Source organism: Callithrix jacchus, chromosome X, assembly GCF_049354715.1.
Source record: "Callithrix jacchus isolate 240 chromosome X, calJac240_pri, whole genome shotgun sequence".
In the NCBI taxonomy this organism is placed as follows: Eukaryota; Metazoa; Chordata; class Mammalia; order Primates; family Cebidae; genus Callithrix; species Callithrix jacchus.
Genome location: NC_133524.1, coordinates 149,842,402 through 149,859,558, shown reverse-complemented (window position 1 = coordinate 149,859,558; position 17,157 = coordinate 149,842,402). Strand labels below are relative to the sequence as shown.

At 56.8% G+C, this 17,157-nt stretch overlaps 2 protein-coding genes across 9 annotated transcripts; both read left to right on the top strand.

Moving 5' to 3' along the window:
• Positions 1-1,844: 1,844 nt before the first annotated feature.
• On the top strand, positions 1,845-11,532 carry RENBP (renin binding protein). 4 transcript variants are annotated; one of them, XM_078363675.1, is made up of 11 exons: positions 1,845-1,944; positions 2,109-2,218; positions 2,372-2,447; positions 2,571-2,646; positions 2,828-3,000; positions 3,431-3,655; positions 5,516-5,597; positions 5,872-6,047; positions 6,873-7,004; positions 11,203-11,290; positions 11,385-11,532. In XM_078363675.1, the coding sequence occupies exons 1-11, from the start codon at positions 1,918-1,920 to the stop codon at positions 11,507-11,509; spliced, it is 1,290 nt and encodes a 429-aa protein (XP_078219801.1). In that variant the 5' UTR covers positions 1,845-1,917; the 3' UTR covers positions 11,510-11,532. The 4 variants fall into 4 exon arrangements, with proteins under 4 accessions (XP_078219801.1, XP_078219802.1, XP_078219804.1 ...); XM_078363676.1 differs by having other exon boundaries at positions 1,845-2,021; XM_078363678.1 differs by lacking the exon at positions 2,372-2,447.
• Positions 11,533-11,784: 252 nt separating this feature from the next.
• On the top strand, positions 11,785-16,892 carry NAA10 (N-alpha-acetyltransferase 10, NatA catalytic subunit). 5 transcript variants are annotated; one of them, XM_003735858.7, is made up of 8 exons: positions 11,785-11,950; positions 12,356-12,454; positions 12,831-12,889; positions 14,265-14,310; positions 14,413-14,528; positions 14,727-14,771; positions 15,944-16,028; positions 16,590-16,892. In XM_003735858.7, the coding sequence occupies exons 1-8, from the start codon at positions 11,930-11,932 to the stop codon at positions 16,824-16,826; spliced, it is 708 nt and encodes a 235-aa protein (XP_003735906.1). In that variant the 5' UTR covers positions 11,785-11,929; the 3' UTR covers positions 16,827-16,892. The 5 variants fall into 5 exon arrangements, with proteins under 5 accessions (XP_003735906.1, XP_054107019.1, XP_078219806.1 ...); XM_054251044.2 differs by having other exon boundaries at positions 16,545-16,892; XM_078363680.1 differs by having other exon boundaries at positions 15,807-16,028.
• Positions 16,893-17,157: the final 265 nt, after the last annotated feature.

The window sequence follows — 17,157 nt, the reverse complement described above, 5'->3', positions numbered from 1 at the left end:
TGGACCCAGGGCTAGGGGGACCACCCAGAGAAGCCTAGAACCCTCCACATACCAAGGCTCAGCCTTGGTGACGCAGGAGGGAGGCTGGCCATGAACATGACCATGACAGGCCTGCCAGCAGGGCAGGTAGATACAGCCCGGCTGGGCACAAAGTTCATCCCTGAGCATGAGCCGAGGCTGAGGGCGGGTGCGAACACACAGGATGTGCCCCCACCTGCCAGGGGCATCAGCCTCATTCCCAAGCACCCCAAAGGGGAACTGAGACAGTCACTGTGGCATCAAAGGCCAGCAGTGCAGCACCATGCCCATGGCTGGAAACGTGCACTGTCGGCCTGGAAAGACACTGGCCTTGTAGCACCGTTAGGTCGGACGGTCATAGAGCTACAGACAGATCTGGGCAGCTGGAAAATAGGCCCAGAGAAGGGGGATGTGGGCTCTTACCTGCATTTACTGTCAGGCCTCAGAGCTGTGTCACTTGTGTAAAGAAGTCAGCGCCAGGCCGGGTGCGGTCGCTCAAGCCTGTAATCCCAGCACTTTGGGAGGCCGAGGAGGGTGGATCACGAGGTCAAGAGATCGAGACCATCCTGGTCAACATGGTGAAACCCCGTCTCTACTAAAAATACAAAAAATTAGCTGGGCATGGTGGCACGTGCCTGTAATCCCAGCCACTCAGGAGGCTGAGGCAGGAGAATTGCCTGAACCCTGGAGGCAGAGGTTTTGGTGAGCCGAGATCCCGCCATTGCACTCACTCCAGCCTGGGTAACAAGAGCGAAACTCCTACTCAAAAAAAAAGGAAGTCAGCGCCAAGGCCGGGCGTGGTGGCTCAGGCCTGTAATCCCAGTAGTTTGGGAGGCTGAGGCAGGTGGATTACGAAGTCAGGAGTTTGAGACCATCCTGGCCAACATTGTGAAACCCCGTCTCTACTAAAAATAAAAAATAAATTAGCTGGGTGTGGTGGCAGGCACCTATTATCAATCCCAGCTACTCAAGAGGCTGAGGCAGGAGAATTGCTTAAACCCGGAAAGTGGAGGTTGCAGTGAGCCGAGATCACGCCACTGCATTTCACCCTGAACAACAGAGAAAGACTCCATCTCCGGAAAAAAAAAAAAGTCAGCACCAATGGCTGCCCATTACTGACTGTTGAGGTGGTTGGTGCTAGGCTGGGTGTGGTGGCTCACGCCTATAATCCCAGCACTTTGGGAGGCTGAGGTGGGTGGATCACTTGAGCTTTGGAGTTCAAGACTAGCCTGGGCAGCATGGCAAAACCCTGTCTCTACTAAAAAAACAAAAATTAGCCAGGCATGGTGACACACAGCTGTAATCCTGGCTCCTTGGGAGGCAGAGGTGGGAGGATCGCTTGAGCCTTGCAGGTCAAGGCTGCAGTGAGCAGCCCGGGAGGCAAAACAAGACCCTGTTTGAAAAAAAAAGGACTTGCCTACCTGCCTGCCATATCTATGCCCAGAGGAGGCAGTCGTGTGCGTGCCGTATCTATGTGGTGACAGGTCAGAGGGCCCTGCCCCACAGGCTTGCTAGAGCCAAGGTCCTCAGTCACCCTGCCTGGACCCCTGGCACACTAGGGGGCACATTAGAGCCCTCTCTGGGCTCCTGTAAAGGTAGCTGGTGTGGGGTGGGTGGCAGCCCCGTACCTCATCCCAGACCGTCCTGCCATCACAGCATTTCCCACCAAGGAGGATCTTGAGCTGCGGGCACCCAGCAGGGGCCCTGGCAGGACAGGTCCATCCAAAGGGAGGGGAGGGGTAGGAATGAGCGTGGGGGTGGGGCCCCAAAGCCCCGCCCTCAGGCCCAGCGGAACCCTGAAGAGGAGGGGGTGGGTGAGCCCGGGCGCGGCTCTGTCAGCTGAGTGACAGTCACGGGACCTCCACCAACTCTGTCTGGCTTCCTGGAGGAGAGGGAGGGATGAGCAAAGCTCTCCGAGCACGACAGGCCAGTAGGGGGGCCCGTGGGGGGAGTGCTGTCTTGAAGGGTCCTGGGGATGGTGAAGTCTGAAGGCCCGTGTGGAGGTGGGGGGATCCCTGAGGGCTAGATCCAAGGCTGGGGGTGCCTAGGTCCTACTCGGGGGCTGTGCCTTCAAGCCCCAATTCCCTTAGGATATGGAGAAAGAGCGGGAGACTCTGCAGGCCTGGAAGGAGCGCGTGGGGCAGGAGCTGGACCGTGTGGTGGCTTTCTGGATGGAGCACTCCCACGACCAGGAGCACGGGTACTTGGCGCATTTCTGGAGTCCTCCGCAGGATTTTTGCCCTTCCCGAGCCCCCTCCTCACTCTCAGGCCCCTCACAGATTTGCTGGCCCCAGAGGGGCAGGAGGGGCAGGGAAGGCCCCTTCCAGGCTCTGCTAACCCTGCATTCCTACAGGGGCTTCTTCACGTGCCTTGGCCGGGATGGGCAGGTGTATGATGACCTCAAGTATGTGTGGCTACAGGGGAGGCAGGTAGGGTGTTCCCAGCCTGGAAGCTCAGACCACAAGGCACAGGGCCTATCACTTCAAAGGGCTCCTCACCTCACCCCAGCTGGCCGCTTCAGCCACGTTCCCTCCCTCCTTCCCGTACCGCAGGTCTGGATGTATTGCCGCCTGTACCGCACTTTTGAGCGCTTCCACCATGCGCAGCTCCTGGATGCAGCAAAAGCAGGTACCCCCTTCCTGCCTATCTCCCAGTGACCCAGTCCATGTTTACTCAACAGGGCTTGTGTGGAGTTCCTAGATCCGCACATGTGCGGATCTCATGCTTCTAGAGGGGTCTAGAAGCATGAAAGGACTGGGGAGGCTCAAGGGTTGCCTTACTCCTGGCATGCCAACCCCCCAACCTCCAGGTGGTGAGTTCTTGCTGCGTTACGCCCGGGTGGCACCTCCTGGCAAGAAGTGTGCCTTTGTGCTGACTCGCGACGGCCGCCCGGTCAAGGTGCAGCGGACCATCTTCAGCGAGTGTTTCTACACTATGGCCATGGACGAGCTGTGGAGGACCACAGGGGAAGCACGGTACCAGGTGTGTGAGAGGAGGGCTGCTAAGGCGGCCACTGGGCCTAAGGGTGCCCCTGAAGACCCCACCCTGGGACCCTGCCCTGGGCGCCTGATGCATTCCTACTCAAGATGCAAGTCCCCTCCCCATCTTCCGGCCAAGTCCCCGTTACCTCTGACAACTCCCTTACCACAGGGGCCCAGACAGAGAGGGCTGTATCCATGACCTGCCCCTAACCAGGAAGAGGCTCCTCCCTCTGCCCTGGGCTCCTTGTACTGCCAGACCCTGACCCCACAACCTGGGAAGGGCTGTATCTCTAGACTGGGAGCCCACAAGGCAGGGTGGGGTGGATCTGCGTGCTCGGCCCCGAGTAGGTGTCTTTGGAGTTCAGGAGATGAATCAGCTCTGCCACCCCAGGGCCTCAGCCTGGGCCTCCCCTTGCCTCTCACACTACCAGACGGAAGCGGTGGAGATGATGGATCAGATTGTCCACTGGGTACGGGAGGACGCGTCGGAACTGGGCCGGCCCCAGCTCCAGGGGGCCCCAGCCGTGGAGCCCATGGCAGTGCCCATGATGCTGCTGAACCTGGTGGAGCAGCTCGGGGAGGCGGACAAGGAGCTGGCGGACAAATATGCAGAGCTGGGTGACTGGTGCGCCCGGAGGGTTCTGCAACACGTGCAGGTGGGGGACCCCTGGGGAGCTGGGGTGGCAGGAGGCCTCCACCCCTCCAGCCCTCCACCCCTCCACCCCTCCACCCCTCCACTCCCCCACTCCCCCACCCCTCCACCCCTCCACTCCCCCACCCCTCCACCCCTCCACCCCCCCACCCCCCCACTCCCCCACCCCTCCACCCCTCCACTCCCCCACACCCCACACCCCACACCCCCACCCCCCCACTCCCCCACCCCTCCACCCCTCCACTCCCCCACCCCTCCACCCCTCCACTCCCCCACTCCCCCACCCCTCCACCCCTCCACTCCCCCACCCCCCCACCCCCCACTCCCCCACCCCTCCACCCCTCCACCCCTCCACCCCCCCACTCCCCCACTCCCCCACTCCCCCACTCTCCCACCCCTCCACCCCTCCACCCCTCCACCCCTCCACTCCCCCACTCCCCCACTCCCCCACCCCTCCACCCCTCCACCCCTCCACCCCTCCACCCCTCCACCCCTCCACCCCTCCACCCCTCCACCCCTCCACTCCCCCATTCCCCCTCTCCCTGCAGTGCCCTGGGGCTTGACACACCGGGAGAGACAGAGATTAGGAGAAGTCCCCACCTGGGGAAGGTGGAGGGCCCGAGGGTGGGAGGGACGGTTCGGAACCCCAGGCTTAGTCTGACAGCAAAAGACCCCCCCCCACCAAGTCCCTCCCAGGCCTCTGGGCTGTGAATCCCGCCCTGTCTGTCGCCGTTCAATGTTTCACCCTCCTCTGCTGGAAAGGATCAGGCCAGAAGACAGGATTAGAACTTCGTAGGCTGGGGCTAGGTGCTGTGGCTCATGCCGGTAATCCTAGCACTTTGGGAGGCTGAGGCAGGCGGATCAGAGGTTCAAAACCAGCCTGGCCAACATGGTGAAGCCCTGTCTCTACTAAAAATACAAAAAGGTACTGTGGTGTGGGAGTGCACTCCTATAATCCCAGCTACTCAGGAGGCTGAGGCATGAGAATCACTTGAACCCAGGAGCGAGACTCTGTCTAAAAAAACTTCTGGCCAGGCTCAGTGGCTCACGCCTGTAATCCCAGCACTTTGGGAGGCTGAGGCAGGTGGATCACGAGGTCAAGAGATCGAGACCATCCTGGTCAACATGGTGAAACCCCGTCTCTACTAAAAATACAACAATTAGCTGGGCATGGTGGCGCGTGCCTGTAATCCCAGCTACTCAGGAGGCTGAGGCAGGAGAATTGCCTGAACCCAGGAGGCGGAGGTTGCGGTGAGCCGAGACTGCGCCATTGCACTCCAGCCTGGGTAACAAGAGTGAAACTCCGTTTCAAAACAAAACCAAAAAAACAAAAAAAACAAAACTTCCTAAGCCCAAGGCAGTGAATCAGCCCCTTCTCAAACACCCCTCTGAGCCTGGCCCACCCAAGCCAGCAGGGCCAGGGGGTTGGATGAGAGGGAGGGAGGAAGGGATATTTCTGGGGCTGGGTCTTTCTTTTTTCTTTCTTTCTTTTTTTTTTTTTTTTGGAGACAAAGCTTCACTCTGTCTCCCAGGCTGGAGTGCAGTGGTCCGATCTCAGCTCACTGCAACCTCTGCCTCCCAGGTTCAAGTGATTCTCGTGCCTCAGCCTCCTGAGTAGCTGAGATTGTAAGTGTGTGCCACCACGCCTGGATAATTTGTGTATTTTTAGTAGAAACTGGGTTTCACCATGTTGGCCAGGCTGCTCTAGATCTCCTGACCTCAGATGATCCACCTGCCTCAGCCTCCCAAAGTGCTGGGATTATAGGCGTGAGCCACCACACGGACCTGGGCTGGGGCTTTCTAGTGGGTGGCTGGGTGGGGAAAAGGGCTGGAGCCAACATTCTGTTCTGCTCCTTCTGGGCAGAGGGCTGGACAAGCTGTGCTGGAGAATGTGTCAGAGGATGGCAAGGAACTTTCTGGCTGCCTGGGGAGACAGCAGAACCCAGGTGAGAGACAGGGTGGGCTGGGGGCCTCCCAAGAGGAGGGTAGCACTGAGCCTTGCGTTCTAGGCTTCAGATGTCGGAGTGCCTAGCGGGGAGGCCTTGAGGAGGCAGAGGAGAGGGGATGGGGCCTACCCAGGCTGGGGGTTTCTGCAGTGGAGCAGACTCCAGGGCCAGGAAGGTCAGAGCATCGCTGTTAGGGAGGAGCAGAGAGCCTTTCACTCCCTCTGTCCCCTCCCTCAACCCCACCCAGGCCCTTCCTTACCTCATTCCTCACCAGGCCACGCACTGGAAGCCGGTTGGTTTCTGCTCCGTCACTGCATTCGGAAAGGCGACCCTGAACTTCGAGCTCACGTTGTTGACAAGTTCCTGTTGTTGCCCTTCCGTTCCGGATGGGACCCTGACCACGGAGGCCTCTTTTACTTCCAGGATGCTGATGACTTCTGCCCCACCCAGGTGGGAGAGCACCCAGGGCCGTGTGTGACCCACCCTGTAGAGGGTAACTTGCGGCTGGATTGGAACCTAAAGGCCTGCTGTTGGCTTCTGTGCCAGTGTTACAGGAAAGGGGTGGCGATCCAGACCCCAGGAAAGGTTCTTGGATCTCATGCCAGAAAGAATTCAGGGCAAGTCCATCGAGTAAAGTGAAAGCAAGTTTATTAGGAAAGTGCCGTGTTTATCGTTATTTCTTGAGGACATGCTAAACAAGGGATGGACTACTAATGTCTCCCCTTTTTAGACCATATAGGGTAAGTTCCTGACATTGCATGGCATTTGTCAACTGTTATGATGCTGGTGAAAGTGTAGCAGTGAGGACGACCAAAGGTCACTCTCATCGCCATCTTGGTTTTGGTGGGTCTTGGCCAGATCCTTTACTGCAAACGGTTTTATTAGCAAGGTCTTTCTGACCTGTGTTTTGTGCTGACCTCCTGTCTCATCCTGTGACTCACTCAGAAGGCCTTCACCATCTGGGAATGCAGCCTAGTAGATTTCAGCCTCATTTTGCCGAGCTCCTTGTTTAAGATGGAGTGGCTCTGGTTCACACGCCTCTGACACCAGTGCTCTCCAGTCCCATGTTACACGGAGGCCACCAGGGAACTGGTGAATCACTGATGCTCGGACATACGTCCTGTTGGTCTGGGGCCCTGGTGTCACGAAGCTGATGCCACCGGTAGGGTCCTGGAGTTCAGTTCCAGTAGCTTCGGCCAATGGAGACAGAGCCAGGTCTGGAAAGTTGGGGAGGGGAGTGTCCTGCTGAGATGCCCAGCTCTGCTCTTCCCCCAGCTGGAGTGGGCCATGAAGCTCTGGTGGCCGCACAGTGAAGCCATGATTGCCTTCCTCATGGGTTACAGCGACAGCGGGGACCCTGAGCTGCTGCGCCTCTTCTACCAAGTGGCTGAGTACACCTTCTGCCAGGTGAGCACTGCCTGCTTGTCCCCTCTAGAGGCTGAATGGAGGAATGGGGGGAGTCTGGCCAGGCTGTGTTCTTGCCCCCTTGCTGGGCACAGTTGCTCAGCTGGTCCGAGAGTTCCTGGAGTCCCAGTGCTGTTTGTTCAGTTAATGAAGACGCCCCTGCCCTCCTAGAGCTTGAATTTTGGTGGCAGGTGTGGGTCGGGGAGCAGACCTTACAAAAGCAGACCTAGGGTTGGTGAGAGTGACAGCTGTGGGGGTAATACCTCTGGAGAGGGTTGTGGGGGGCTCCTTCCTATGAGATGGCAGTGGGGAAGCACTGAGCAGGGGCCGAGTCAATCCGGGAGGCCTGGCAGCCTGGGAGTGAGGATAAAGGCAGAGTGGCCAGCTGCCTGGTCTGATTCCATTGTTACTTTTGTCCTAGGACTTTGTTATGGGGGGAAGCCTGTAGGGTATACGGCAGAAGCTGGGACAGCAGAGGAAGATGTAGCTGTCACCCCAGCCAGTGAGGGCTCATGGGGACAGAGGGTTCACAGTCTGGTGGAGCGGCAGTGGGATTCCTGAGTCTCTGGTGCAGAGGGAAAGATCTGGACGGGCCATGAGTGTTTTCAGTTCATAAGAATGTAGATGCTGCCGAGCACAGTGACTCACACCTATAATCCTAGCACTTTGGGAGGCTGAGTCTGGAGGATCGCTTCAACCCAGGAGTTCAAAACCAGTCTGGGCAACATAGTGAGACCCCATCTCTAAAATTTTTTTTTTTTAAATTAGCTGGGTATCATGCACGCCTGTAGTCCCAGTTACTCAGGAGGCTGAGGCAGGAGGACTGCTTAGGTTATGGTCACACCACTGCGCTCCAGCCTGGAGTCATACTCAAAAAAAAAAAAAAAAAAAAGTACAGATGCTGCTGAAATCTATGAGGCAAAAAGAGAAATGGAGACAAGAATCAGTGGTGACGTAGGAAGAAAACCAAGCCAGGGATCCCCCGAGGCCCAAGTGCTAGGAGCAGAGTGATAAGCTGTCCTGACTGCTGCCCAGAAGGCACCTCGAGCTGCTGAACCCAGGACAGGGCACAGCACCCAGTGGTGAAGGCCTGGGTGGTGAATGAATGAATGAAGATGCGTCACGTGTTTCTAAAGCTATGACTCTGACTGCACTGGTAAACCCTGGTACTGGGGGGATTATAGCAGGACGTCTTATTCTGGGGTCTGTGGGCTTTGAAACCCTGTGGGGGAAATCACCTTTATTTGTACTAACCTCTAACTGAAACTAGCAATAGAAGTCCCAGTGTCGTCACTACTTCAGATTTAATGCATTCATAAAGTATGTATTAGGGACCACCAATTTTAACTCCAAAATGAAATTGAAGGAATACATTTTAATGTGATAGAGATGACATTAAACAATTACAAAAGTTATAATCAACATTTTCAGAGGCTGAGGCAGGTGGATCACCTGAGGTTAGGAATTTGAGATCAACCTGGCCAACATGGCAAAACCCCATCTTTACTTTAAAAACACAAAAACTGGCTGGGTGTGGTGGCTTGTGCCTATACTCCCAGCACTTTTGGAGGCCGAGGTGGGCAGATCACGAGGTCAAGAGATTGAGACCATCTGACCAACATGGTAAAAGAAACCGCATCTCTACTAAAAATACAAAAATTAGCCAAGCATGGTGGCGCACACCTGTAGTCCCAGTTACTTGGGAGGCTGAAGCAAGAGAATCGCTTGAACCTAGGAGGAGCCGAGATTGCACCACTACACTCCAGTCTGGTGACAGAGTGAGACTCCATCTCAAAAAAAAAAAAATACAAAAAATACAAAAGTTGGGCCAGGCATGGTGGCTCATGCCTGTAATTCCAGCACTTTGAGAGGCTGAGGCACGCAGATCACTTGAGGTCAGGAGTTTGAGACCAGCCTAGCTGACATGGTGAAACTCCGTCTCTACTAAAAATACAAAAAATGAGCTGGGCTTGGTGGTGGTCACCTGTAATCCCCAGTACTCAGGAGGCTGAGGCAGGAGAATCACTCGAACCCCCGAGGTGAAGGTTGCAGTGAGCTGGTATAATGCCACTGCACTCTAGCCTGGGTGACAAGAGGGAAACTCCATCTCAAAAAAACAAAAAACAGGTAAGTCATTATGCACCAACCAACATAAGAGAATATAGAAGGCAAAAATCCAGACACCGTGTCAGATCAAGTAGTCAGAAAAAAGTAAGGACTTGAACAACGTAACTCAAAAGATAGAATGAATACAGACAGAACTAATTTTTTTTTCTTTTTTTTAATAACTTTAACCTTGAGTTATGTGTGACTCACAAGTAGTTTTTTCTTTAATTTTTTTTTGAGATAGGGTCTCTGTCACCCAGGCTGAGTGCAGTGGCACAATCACGGCTCACTGCAGCCTCAACCTCCTGGGCTCAAGCCATCCTCCCACCTCAGCCTCCCAGGTAGCTGGGACTACAGCTTTGAGGCGTCATGCCCAGCTAATTCTTTAATTTTTTTTTTAGAGATGGGGTCTCACTATGTTGCCCAGGCTGGGCTTAAAGTCCTGGCCTCAAGTGATCTTCCCGCCTCAAACTCCCAAAGTGCCGGGATGACAGGCATGAGCCGCTGTGCCCAGCCCAGGACTAGTTTTACCTCCCACAAAGAATATAGCAACTGTTCACACCTACAAACAAGAATACACCAATTCTTATGGGCCACAATTTAAAGACACATTTTCTTTGAGATGGCATTTCGCTCTTGTTACCCAGGCTGGAGTGCAATGGCACGATCTCGGCTCACCGCAACCTCCGCCTCCTGGGTTCAGGCAATTCTCCCGCCTCAGCCTCCCGAAGGACTACAGGCGCGCGCCACCATGCCCAGCTAATTTTTGTATTTTTAGTAGAGATGGCGTTTCACCATGTTGACCAGGATGGTCTCCATCTCTTGACCTCCTGATCCGCCCGCCTTGGCCTCCCAAAATGCTGGGATTATAGGCGTGAGCCACCGCGCTCGGCCTAAAGACACATTTTCTTTTTTTCTTTTTTTTTTTTTGAGACGGAGTTTCATTCTTGTTACCCAGGCTGAAGTGCAATGGCGCGATCTCGGCTCACCGCAACCTCCGCCTCCTGGGTTCAGGCAATTCTCCTGCCTCAGCCTCCCGCGTAGCTGGGATTACAGGAACGCACCACCATGCCCAGCTAATTTTTTGTATTTTTAGTAGAGACGAGGTTTCACCATGTTGACGGGGATGGTCTCGATCTCTCGACCTCGTGATCCACCCGACTCGGCCTCCCAAAGTGCTGGGATTACAGGCTTGAGCCACTGCGCCCAGAATTTTTTTTGAGACAGAGTTTCGCTCTTGTTACCCAGGCTGGGGTGCAATAGCGCAATCTTGGCTGACCGCAACCTCCGTCTCCTGGGTTCAGGCAATTCTCCGGCCTCAGCCTTCCGAGCAGCTGGGACTGCAGGCACGCGCCACCATGCCCAGCTAAGTTTTTGTATTTTTAGTAGAGACGGGGTTTCACCATGTTGACCAGGATGGCCTCGATCTCTTGACCTCGTGATCCACCCTCCTCGGCCTCCCAAAGTGCTGGGATTACAGGCGTGAGCCACCGCGACGTATTTTCATCGTGGACTTCAGTGTAATTGATTCCATGATCCTTTTGAGAAGGGGCCGAACTGACAAGCCTTCCTGAGACAGATGCCCTATGGAATTCTGGTGAAGAGAGAAGAGAGTGGAGTGGGCACTGGGCAGGGGCAGAGGGAGGGTGAGATGCGTTTCGGACAAATGGTGAGCCAGGATACGCATGAGATCTCTGCTAGACATGCACAATCTCATCTACTGGAAGACAGGCCAGTGCAGGGAATGGGAGCTCCAAGGGAGTCACTTATGAAGAGTTTCATGACAGGTGATCGCCTCCATCAGGGTTCTTTGTTTCTTTAAATCAACGTAACCACGACTACAATCAGGGCAGGGTTCTTTCATTCCAACTAGCAGTGTCTCGCCCTGTTGCCCAGTTGGTTATACAGTTGCAGCCTGCCTGCTTCGTCCACCCCTGCTTTTTCATCTTTGTGGAGGATGCGGTGTTGCGGTTAAGATCGTTGGTTCTAGAGCCACGTTACCTGCGGTCAACCCGGTGTCTGACCTTGGGTAGCGTTGCAGTGGCATCTGGGCGGGTCCTGCCGGCGCTAGCTGTCACTGTCTCTGTTATTCCAGTTTCGCGATCCCGAGTACGGGGAATGGTTTGGCTACCTGAGCCGAGAGGGCAAGGTGGCCCTCACCATCAAGGGAGGGCCTTTCAAAGGTGAGTAGGAGACAGGGCGGGGCCGCAGGGGTCGCGCCTCTCAGCGGCTCCCGGCCCTCACCACCTGTACGCCTGTCCCCGTCTCTCCCCGCAGGCTGCTTCCACGTGCCGCGGTGCCTAGCCATGTGCGAGGAGATGCTGGGCGCCCTGCTGAGCCGCCCGACTCCCGCCCCCGCCCTCGCCCCTGCCCCTGTCCCTGCCCGCCGAGGCGCGGAATAAACGCTGAGTCTGTTCCACCTGCAGCTGTGCGCGCGTCCGCGTCTGTGGGCTCCCGGGAGGAGGGCTGCCGCGCCGAGGGAGGGGCCGGCTCCAGCTCCAGGGCAGCGCCCGTCCCGACCCGCCCCCGGGCCTGCCCATCGCTGACCGGCTCCTTGCATTGGCCTGCCCCACGCACTGGCCTGCCCCGCGCACTGGCCTGTCCCGCGCATTGGCCAGCGGCCGGGAGGACGGGCCCAGCTGCCGTGCACTTCCGGCCGGTGGCCAGCCCGGCGCGCACCGCCCCTTCCGCTGCCGCCCAGGTAGCCCAGCCCCGGTCCCAGCCCCGGTCCCAGCCCCCGCCGTCCCGGTGTCGCTTCGGAGCGCGGCGGCAGCTGACTGCGCCTTCACGATCCGCTGGGACCCGCGAGCCCCGCCGCCGTTATGAACATCCGCAATGCGAGGGTGAGCGCCCTGGGCGGGAGGCTGTCCGCGCCGCGTGGGCGCCGGGCCCGGTGGCTGCTGCGCATGCTCCCGAGGGCCCCGGCCGAGCCCATCCCGGTGGCCCTGCGTGTGCCTGCGGCCTCCGGACCTCTGAGACTTGCCTAGCCCGCCGAAGAGGCAGGGTCGCGGGGCAGGGGCTGCGATTCCCTCCTGTTTACGTGATGTCGGGCCTCCGTTGGGTGGGCTCCGAGAACCTCTAGGCGCCCACGCCTGTTCCTGTGCTCCGGGCATTGAGCAAAGTCAGATCGTCACAGTGCCTGCCCTGCCCCGGGGAGGGGGGCCTAGCAGACGACGGGGAGCAGGCTTCTCACCCGTGGTCACCGCCGCCCTTGACTGACCTCGTTCCACTGTCCTCCTACCCTGCAGCCGGAGGACCTGATGAACATGCAGCACTGCAACCTCCTCTGCCTGCCCGAGAACTACCAGATGAAATACTACTTCTACCATGGCCTCTCCTGGCCCCAGGTGGGCAGCTTCTGAATTTGGGCGTGGGAAAAACCAGGCCGAGGAAAATCCAATCGGGCCATCTGGAAGGGAGTGGACAAGTCTGTCAGCCCAGAGGGCTATATGGTCGGTGACTTCCCGGGTGTTTTCAGCTGGCAGGCAGGGGCAATGGAAAAGAAGGCACCTGAAGGGAGCAGAGAATAGGGGCAGGATCCCCACATTGTGTTTTCTTTCCAGGCATGGGGAGGGCACAGTGTGGCTTGGGGCAGACCAGGTCACCCAGCCTGGAGGTGGTGAGCTGTCATACAGCTTGCCACGTGTCCAGCTTCTGTCCCTGTAAGGGCTCCTCCAGCTCCACCACGAAGTTTTCTCATTCCCCTTTCCTCTCTGTCACCAGCTCTCTTACATTGCTGAGGACGAGAATGGGAAGATTGTGGGGTATGTCCTGGCCAAAATGTGAGTCATCAAGGAGGAAGAGAGAAGCTACACGTGTCTGGTGGATGCTGCTGTGGGCTTTTAAAAAAAAGAATAGGCTTTTTATTTTCAGTACAGTTGAAAGTTTTTAGAAAAGTTGAACAGAAAGGACATGGAGTTCTCATCGAACCCCACAGCACCCATCCCTGCCAGTTTCCTCTGTTAGTAGCATGTTGGATTTGCGTGATCCATTTGTGACAAGTGACAAACGAATGTGATTTATTATTTATTTGTTTAGTTTTGATACCGAGTCTCACTCTGTTGCTCTGTTGCCCTGTTGCCCAGGCTGGAGTGCGGTGGCATGACCTCAGCTCACTGCAACGTCTGTCTCCTGGGTTCAAGGGATTCTTCTGCCTCACCCTCCCTAGTAGCTGAGATTACAGGCATGTGCTACCACACCCGGCTAATTTTTGCATTTTTACTAGAGACGGTGTTTCACCACGTGGGCCAGGCTGGTCTCGAACTCCTGACCTCAGGTGATCCACCCGCCTTGGCCTCCCAAAGTGCTGGGATTACAGGCGCGAGCCACGGCGCCTGGCCGATATATTGTGAACTAAACCAACAGTTTACATTGCTGCACGTCTCTTTGTGTTGTAAGCCTTACGGTTTTGACCAAATGGCATGTGTCCACCTTGTATTATCACAGGATAGTTTCACTGGGTTCCACGCATTCATCCCTCCCTCTCCTTAACCCCTGGCAACCACTGATTTTTTTACTGTCTGCATAGTTTTCCTTTTCCAGGATGTCACAGAATTGGAATCATACCGTATACAGCCTTTTCAGACTGGCTGCTTTTTCACTTAGTAATATGCATTTAAGCTTCTGCCTTGTCTTTGGGTTGACGGTTCATTTCTTTTTTTCTTTTTCTTTTTTGAGACAGGGTCTCGCTCTGTTGCCCAAGCTGCAGTGCAGTGGCGTGATCACGGCTCACTTACAGCCTCAACCTCCCAGGCTCAAATGATCCTGTCACCTCTGCCTCCCAAGCAGCCGAGACCACAGGCATGCGCCACCATACCCAGCTCATTTACAAATTTTTTTTGTGGAAATGGTGTCTCACTATGTTTTCCAGGCTGGTCTTGAACTGCTGGGCTCAAGCGATCCTCTTTTCTTGGCCTGCCAAGTAGCTGGAACTCTAGGCGTGTGCCACCACACCCGGCATGCATGGGGTTTTTAGGCAGCAGAGGGTGGCAGTATCAGCTGCGCTGATCCAAGAGGCTCCCAGCCCTCCCCCAGCTGGGGTCTTAGGTGGCTGTAGGGCCAGCCTAGAGTTTGCATGTCCACTCTACGTATGGCAGGGGTGGGGGTGGAGGTGCCTACACAGAGCTCCTTTGCAGCCTCACCTTCCTCTCTCTCCAGGGAAGAAGACCCAGATGATGTGCCCCATGGACATATCACCTCATTGGTTTGTAGAGTCCACCCAGGCTCTGGTGGGGGTGGAAGTGGGGGTTAGTTGGGGCAGCCCTCAGGGTCCCAGCCCCTCATCCCCTCTCTGCTCTTCCACCAGGCTGTGAAGCGTTCCCATCGGCGCCTCGGTCTGGCACAGAAACTGATGGACCAGGCCTCTCGAGCGATGATAGAGAACTTCAATGCCAAATACGTCTCCCTGCATGTCAGGAAGAGGTGGAAGCTGGGCTGAGGGAAGGGGGATTGAGGGGAGAGATGCTGCCTTGACGGGAGTCCTGGGGGCCTTGGCTTTTGGTGAAGACCCGGGAAGTGGGATTGGTGGGAAGGAGGCACCAGAGGGGAGGGGCAGGGCCTGGACATGCTACCCTACCTGGCCCAATCCGTGCAGCTCAGCAGTGCCTTGTTCTCCTGCAGTAACCGGGCCGCCCTGCACCTCTATTCCAACACCCTCAACTTTCAGTAAGTAGATCTTGGTGTCTGTAATGGGTTGGGGCTGGTCCCAGGTCTGGCTGTCAGGGCCGCTGAGACCAGCTGAGCTGCTTTCCAGGCAGGGGGTGGGCTAGCTACGGGGAGGAGGCTGTGGATCCCAGCGCTGCCAAGATGCCTCCCCACTCACTTGGTGGCTGATGGCTGAAATGTGCTCCATGTGTGTTGTGATGGAGGAGCTCTGGCCCATGCTGGCTGAGGCTGGTGAAGGGCACAGGGTTGTTTAGTCATGTTTGGGAATAGAGATGTGTGGGTCTCTGGCATGAGCAGATGCTAAGGAGCAGGACTCTGTGTGACCAAGCGCCTGGAAGCATCTAAGAGAGAGCAGAAGCAAGGAGAATGCATGTTCAGGAAGAAAGGGCCGGCGGCCAGGCAGCCTAGTGGATGGGGCAGGTCTGCCGAGGACCCGGAGGCCCCGTTTGCCTGGCCCAGGAGAGAGAACCTGGCAGTCAGTGTGCCCAGTAGACAGTGGAAAAAAGTGCTTGCAAGTGAAGCTGGGGTGGGCTACCCGTGTGCCCGTGGAGGGATGCTAACTGCACTCAGCACCAGTTTGACTGTTGGGAAGGGCGGTGGCCTCGGCTGGGTGCTGGCAGGAAGGATCTGTGACCCAGATGAGGATGTCTGGTGGAAACTGCTTTATAGTGAAGTCAACAGTCCTCATGTCTGAGGTCTGACAGGGCCAGCCTTCCAGGACATGGCCACCCGAGCCTGCACGCGTGCCTCCCCAGTGCGGGCTGGGCTGTGCTGCATAGGGATGCAGCCCTCAAACGGGCTCACCCACGTTCCTGTATTTTCATCACTGTGGTGAGGCAGCTCAGTAAGGGATAGGAAGCAGGGCAGAAAGGGAAGGGGAAGGCTGAATTCAGGGCTTCAGCTCACAAGAAACCACAGAAGGGGAATCCTTAGTAGCCAGGCTAAGGACACAGAACAGGAACAGGACAGGGGTGGGGCGGGCCACTGTTACCTGGAGCCTTTACTGGAAGTGGGGCCACTGGAGGATTCTTTCAGGCTGGACTTGCTGTCTCAGGATGGAGCCTTCAGGGAGAAAACATGTCACCTTGCTTCAGTAGCCATGATGCCAGGAGCAGAGGAGGATGTGTCCTGGGTATGGGTCTTCCTCCTTGCTCTCTGCCCTCTGCCCCCAGGATCAGTGAAGTGGAGCCCAAATACTATGCAGATGGGGAGGATGCCTACGCCATGAAGCGGGATCTCACCCAGATGGCGGACGAGGTGAGAGCGCTGCAGTTTAGCCAAGCGAGGCCAGTGGGGTCGGCCCTGTGGGCGGGGGGGAGGTGGCGGCACTTGAGAGCCCTGGGACAGTGGCTGGAAGCAAGACCAACTTTGGGCGCCAGCCCTTGTGGCCACATTGCCAGGACTCACGGCCTCAGTTTCCTAGGCTGGGCTTTAGAGGAGGCTGTCTGCCTAGCAGCAGCCTGGAGGGTGGTGGGAGAGGCAGACGGAGGAGGCTTTTAGAAGGGAAGTGGGACAGCCTGGGACCAGTGGGTGGCCTGCCTGCTCAGAGGTAGTTCTGAGTCAGGGTTCTGCCCAAGGTGGCAGGGCTGTTGAAGGGGCAGCACTCGGTCGTGGGGGCCTCCATGGTAGTCAGTGAACCCAGGGAGCAGTGGGCAAGGCTCCAGCCAGGTGTCCCCACTCAGTCCCGTGTGTCTTTCCTAGCCCTGCTGCTTCTCATTATGCCCGTCCCCTCAGCCAGCGACAAGTCCAGGCTCCCCTTGTCTGGAAACTTAGGCCCTGTATCTTTGCTCCCGCTTCTCCCTGGGCTCCTGGCGGCAGCTGAGGCGGCACCTGGAGCTGAAGGAGAAGGGCAGGCACATGGTGCTGGGCGCCATGGAGAACAAGGTGGAGAGCAAAGGCAGCTCACCTCCGAACTCAGGAGAGGCCTGTCGTGAGGAGAAGGGCCTGGCTGCTGAGGATAGTGGAGGGGACAGCAAGGACCTCAGCGAGGTCAGCGAGACCACAGAGAGCACAGATGTCAAAGACAGCTCAGAGGCCTCCGACTCGGCCTCCTAGAGCCTGCCCCGGCCCTTCCTCACCCCACGAGCTTTCACAATAAATTCGCTCTATGGCACTGGGGAACTTTGTGTGTGTGTGTGTGTGTGTGTGTGTGTGTGTGTGTGTGTATGCGCACGTGCGCTTGCACATTTAGAAGGTGTGTTTCTCCAGCTCCTCTGTCTGGTGGGGATGTGAACCTCACAGCCTTTTAAGCCAGGGCATCCTGCCAGGCCCGAGTAGAAGGGAGGAGCTTTGTGAGAGCCTTGGGGGTGGGACTCCCCAGTCTCATAACCTTCAGCAGCTGTGGCCCCAGGGAAGGAGGCCCTAGACTTCCGGGAGAGACCCTGCC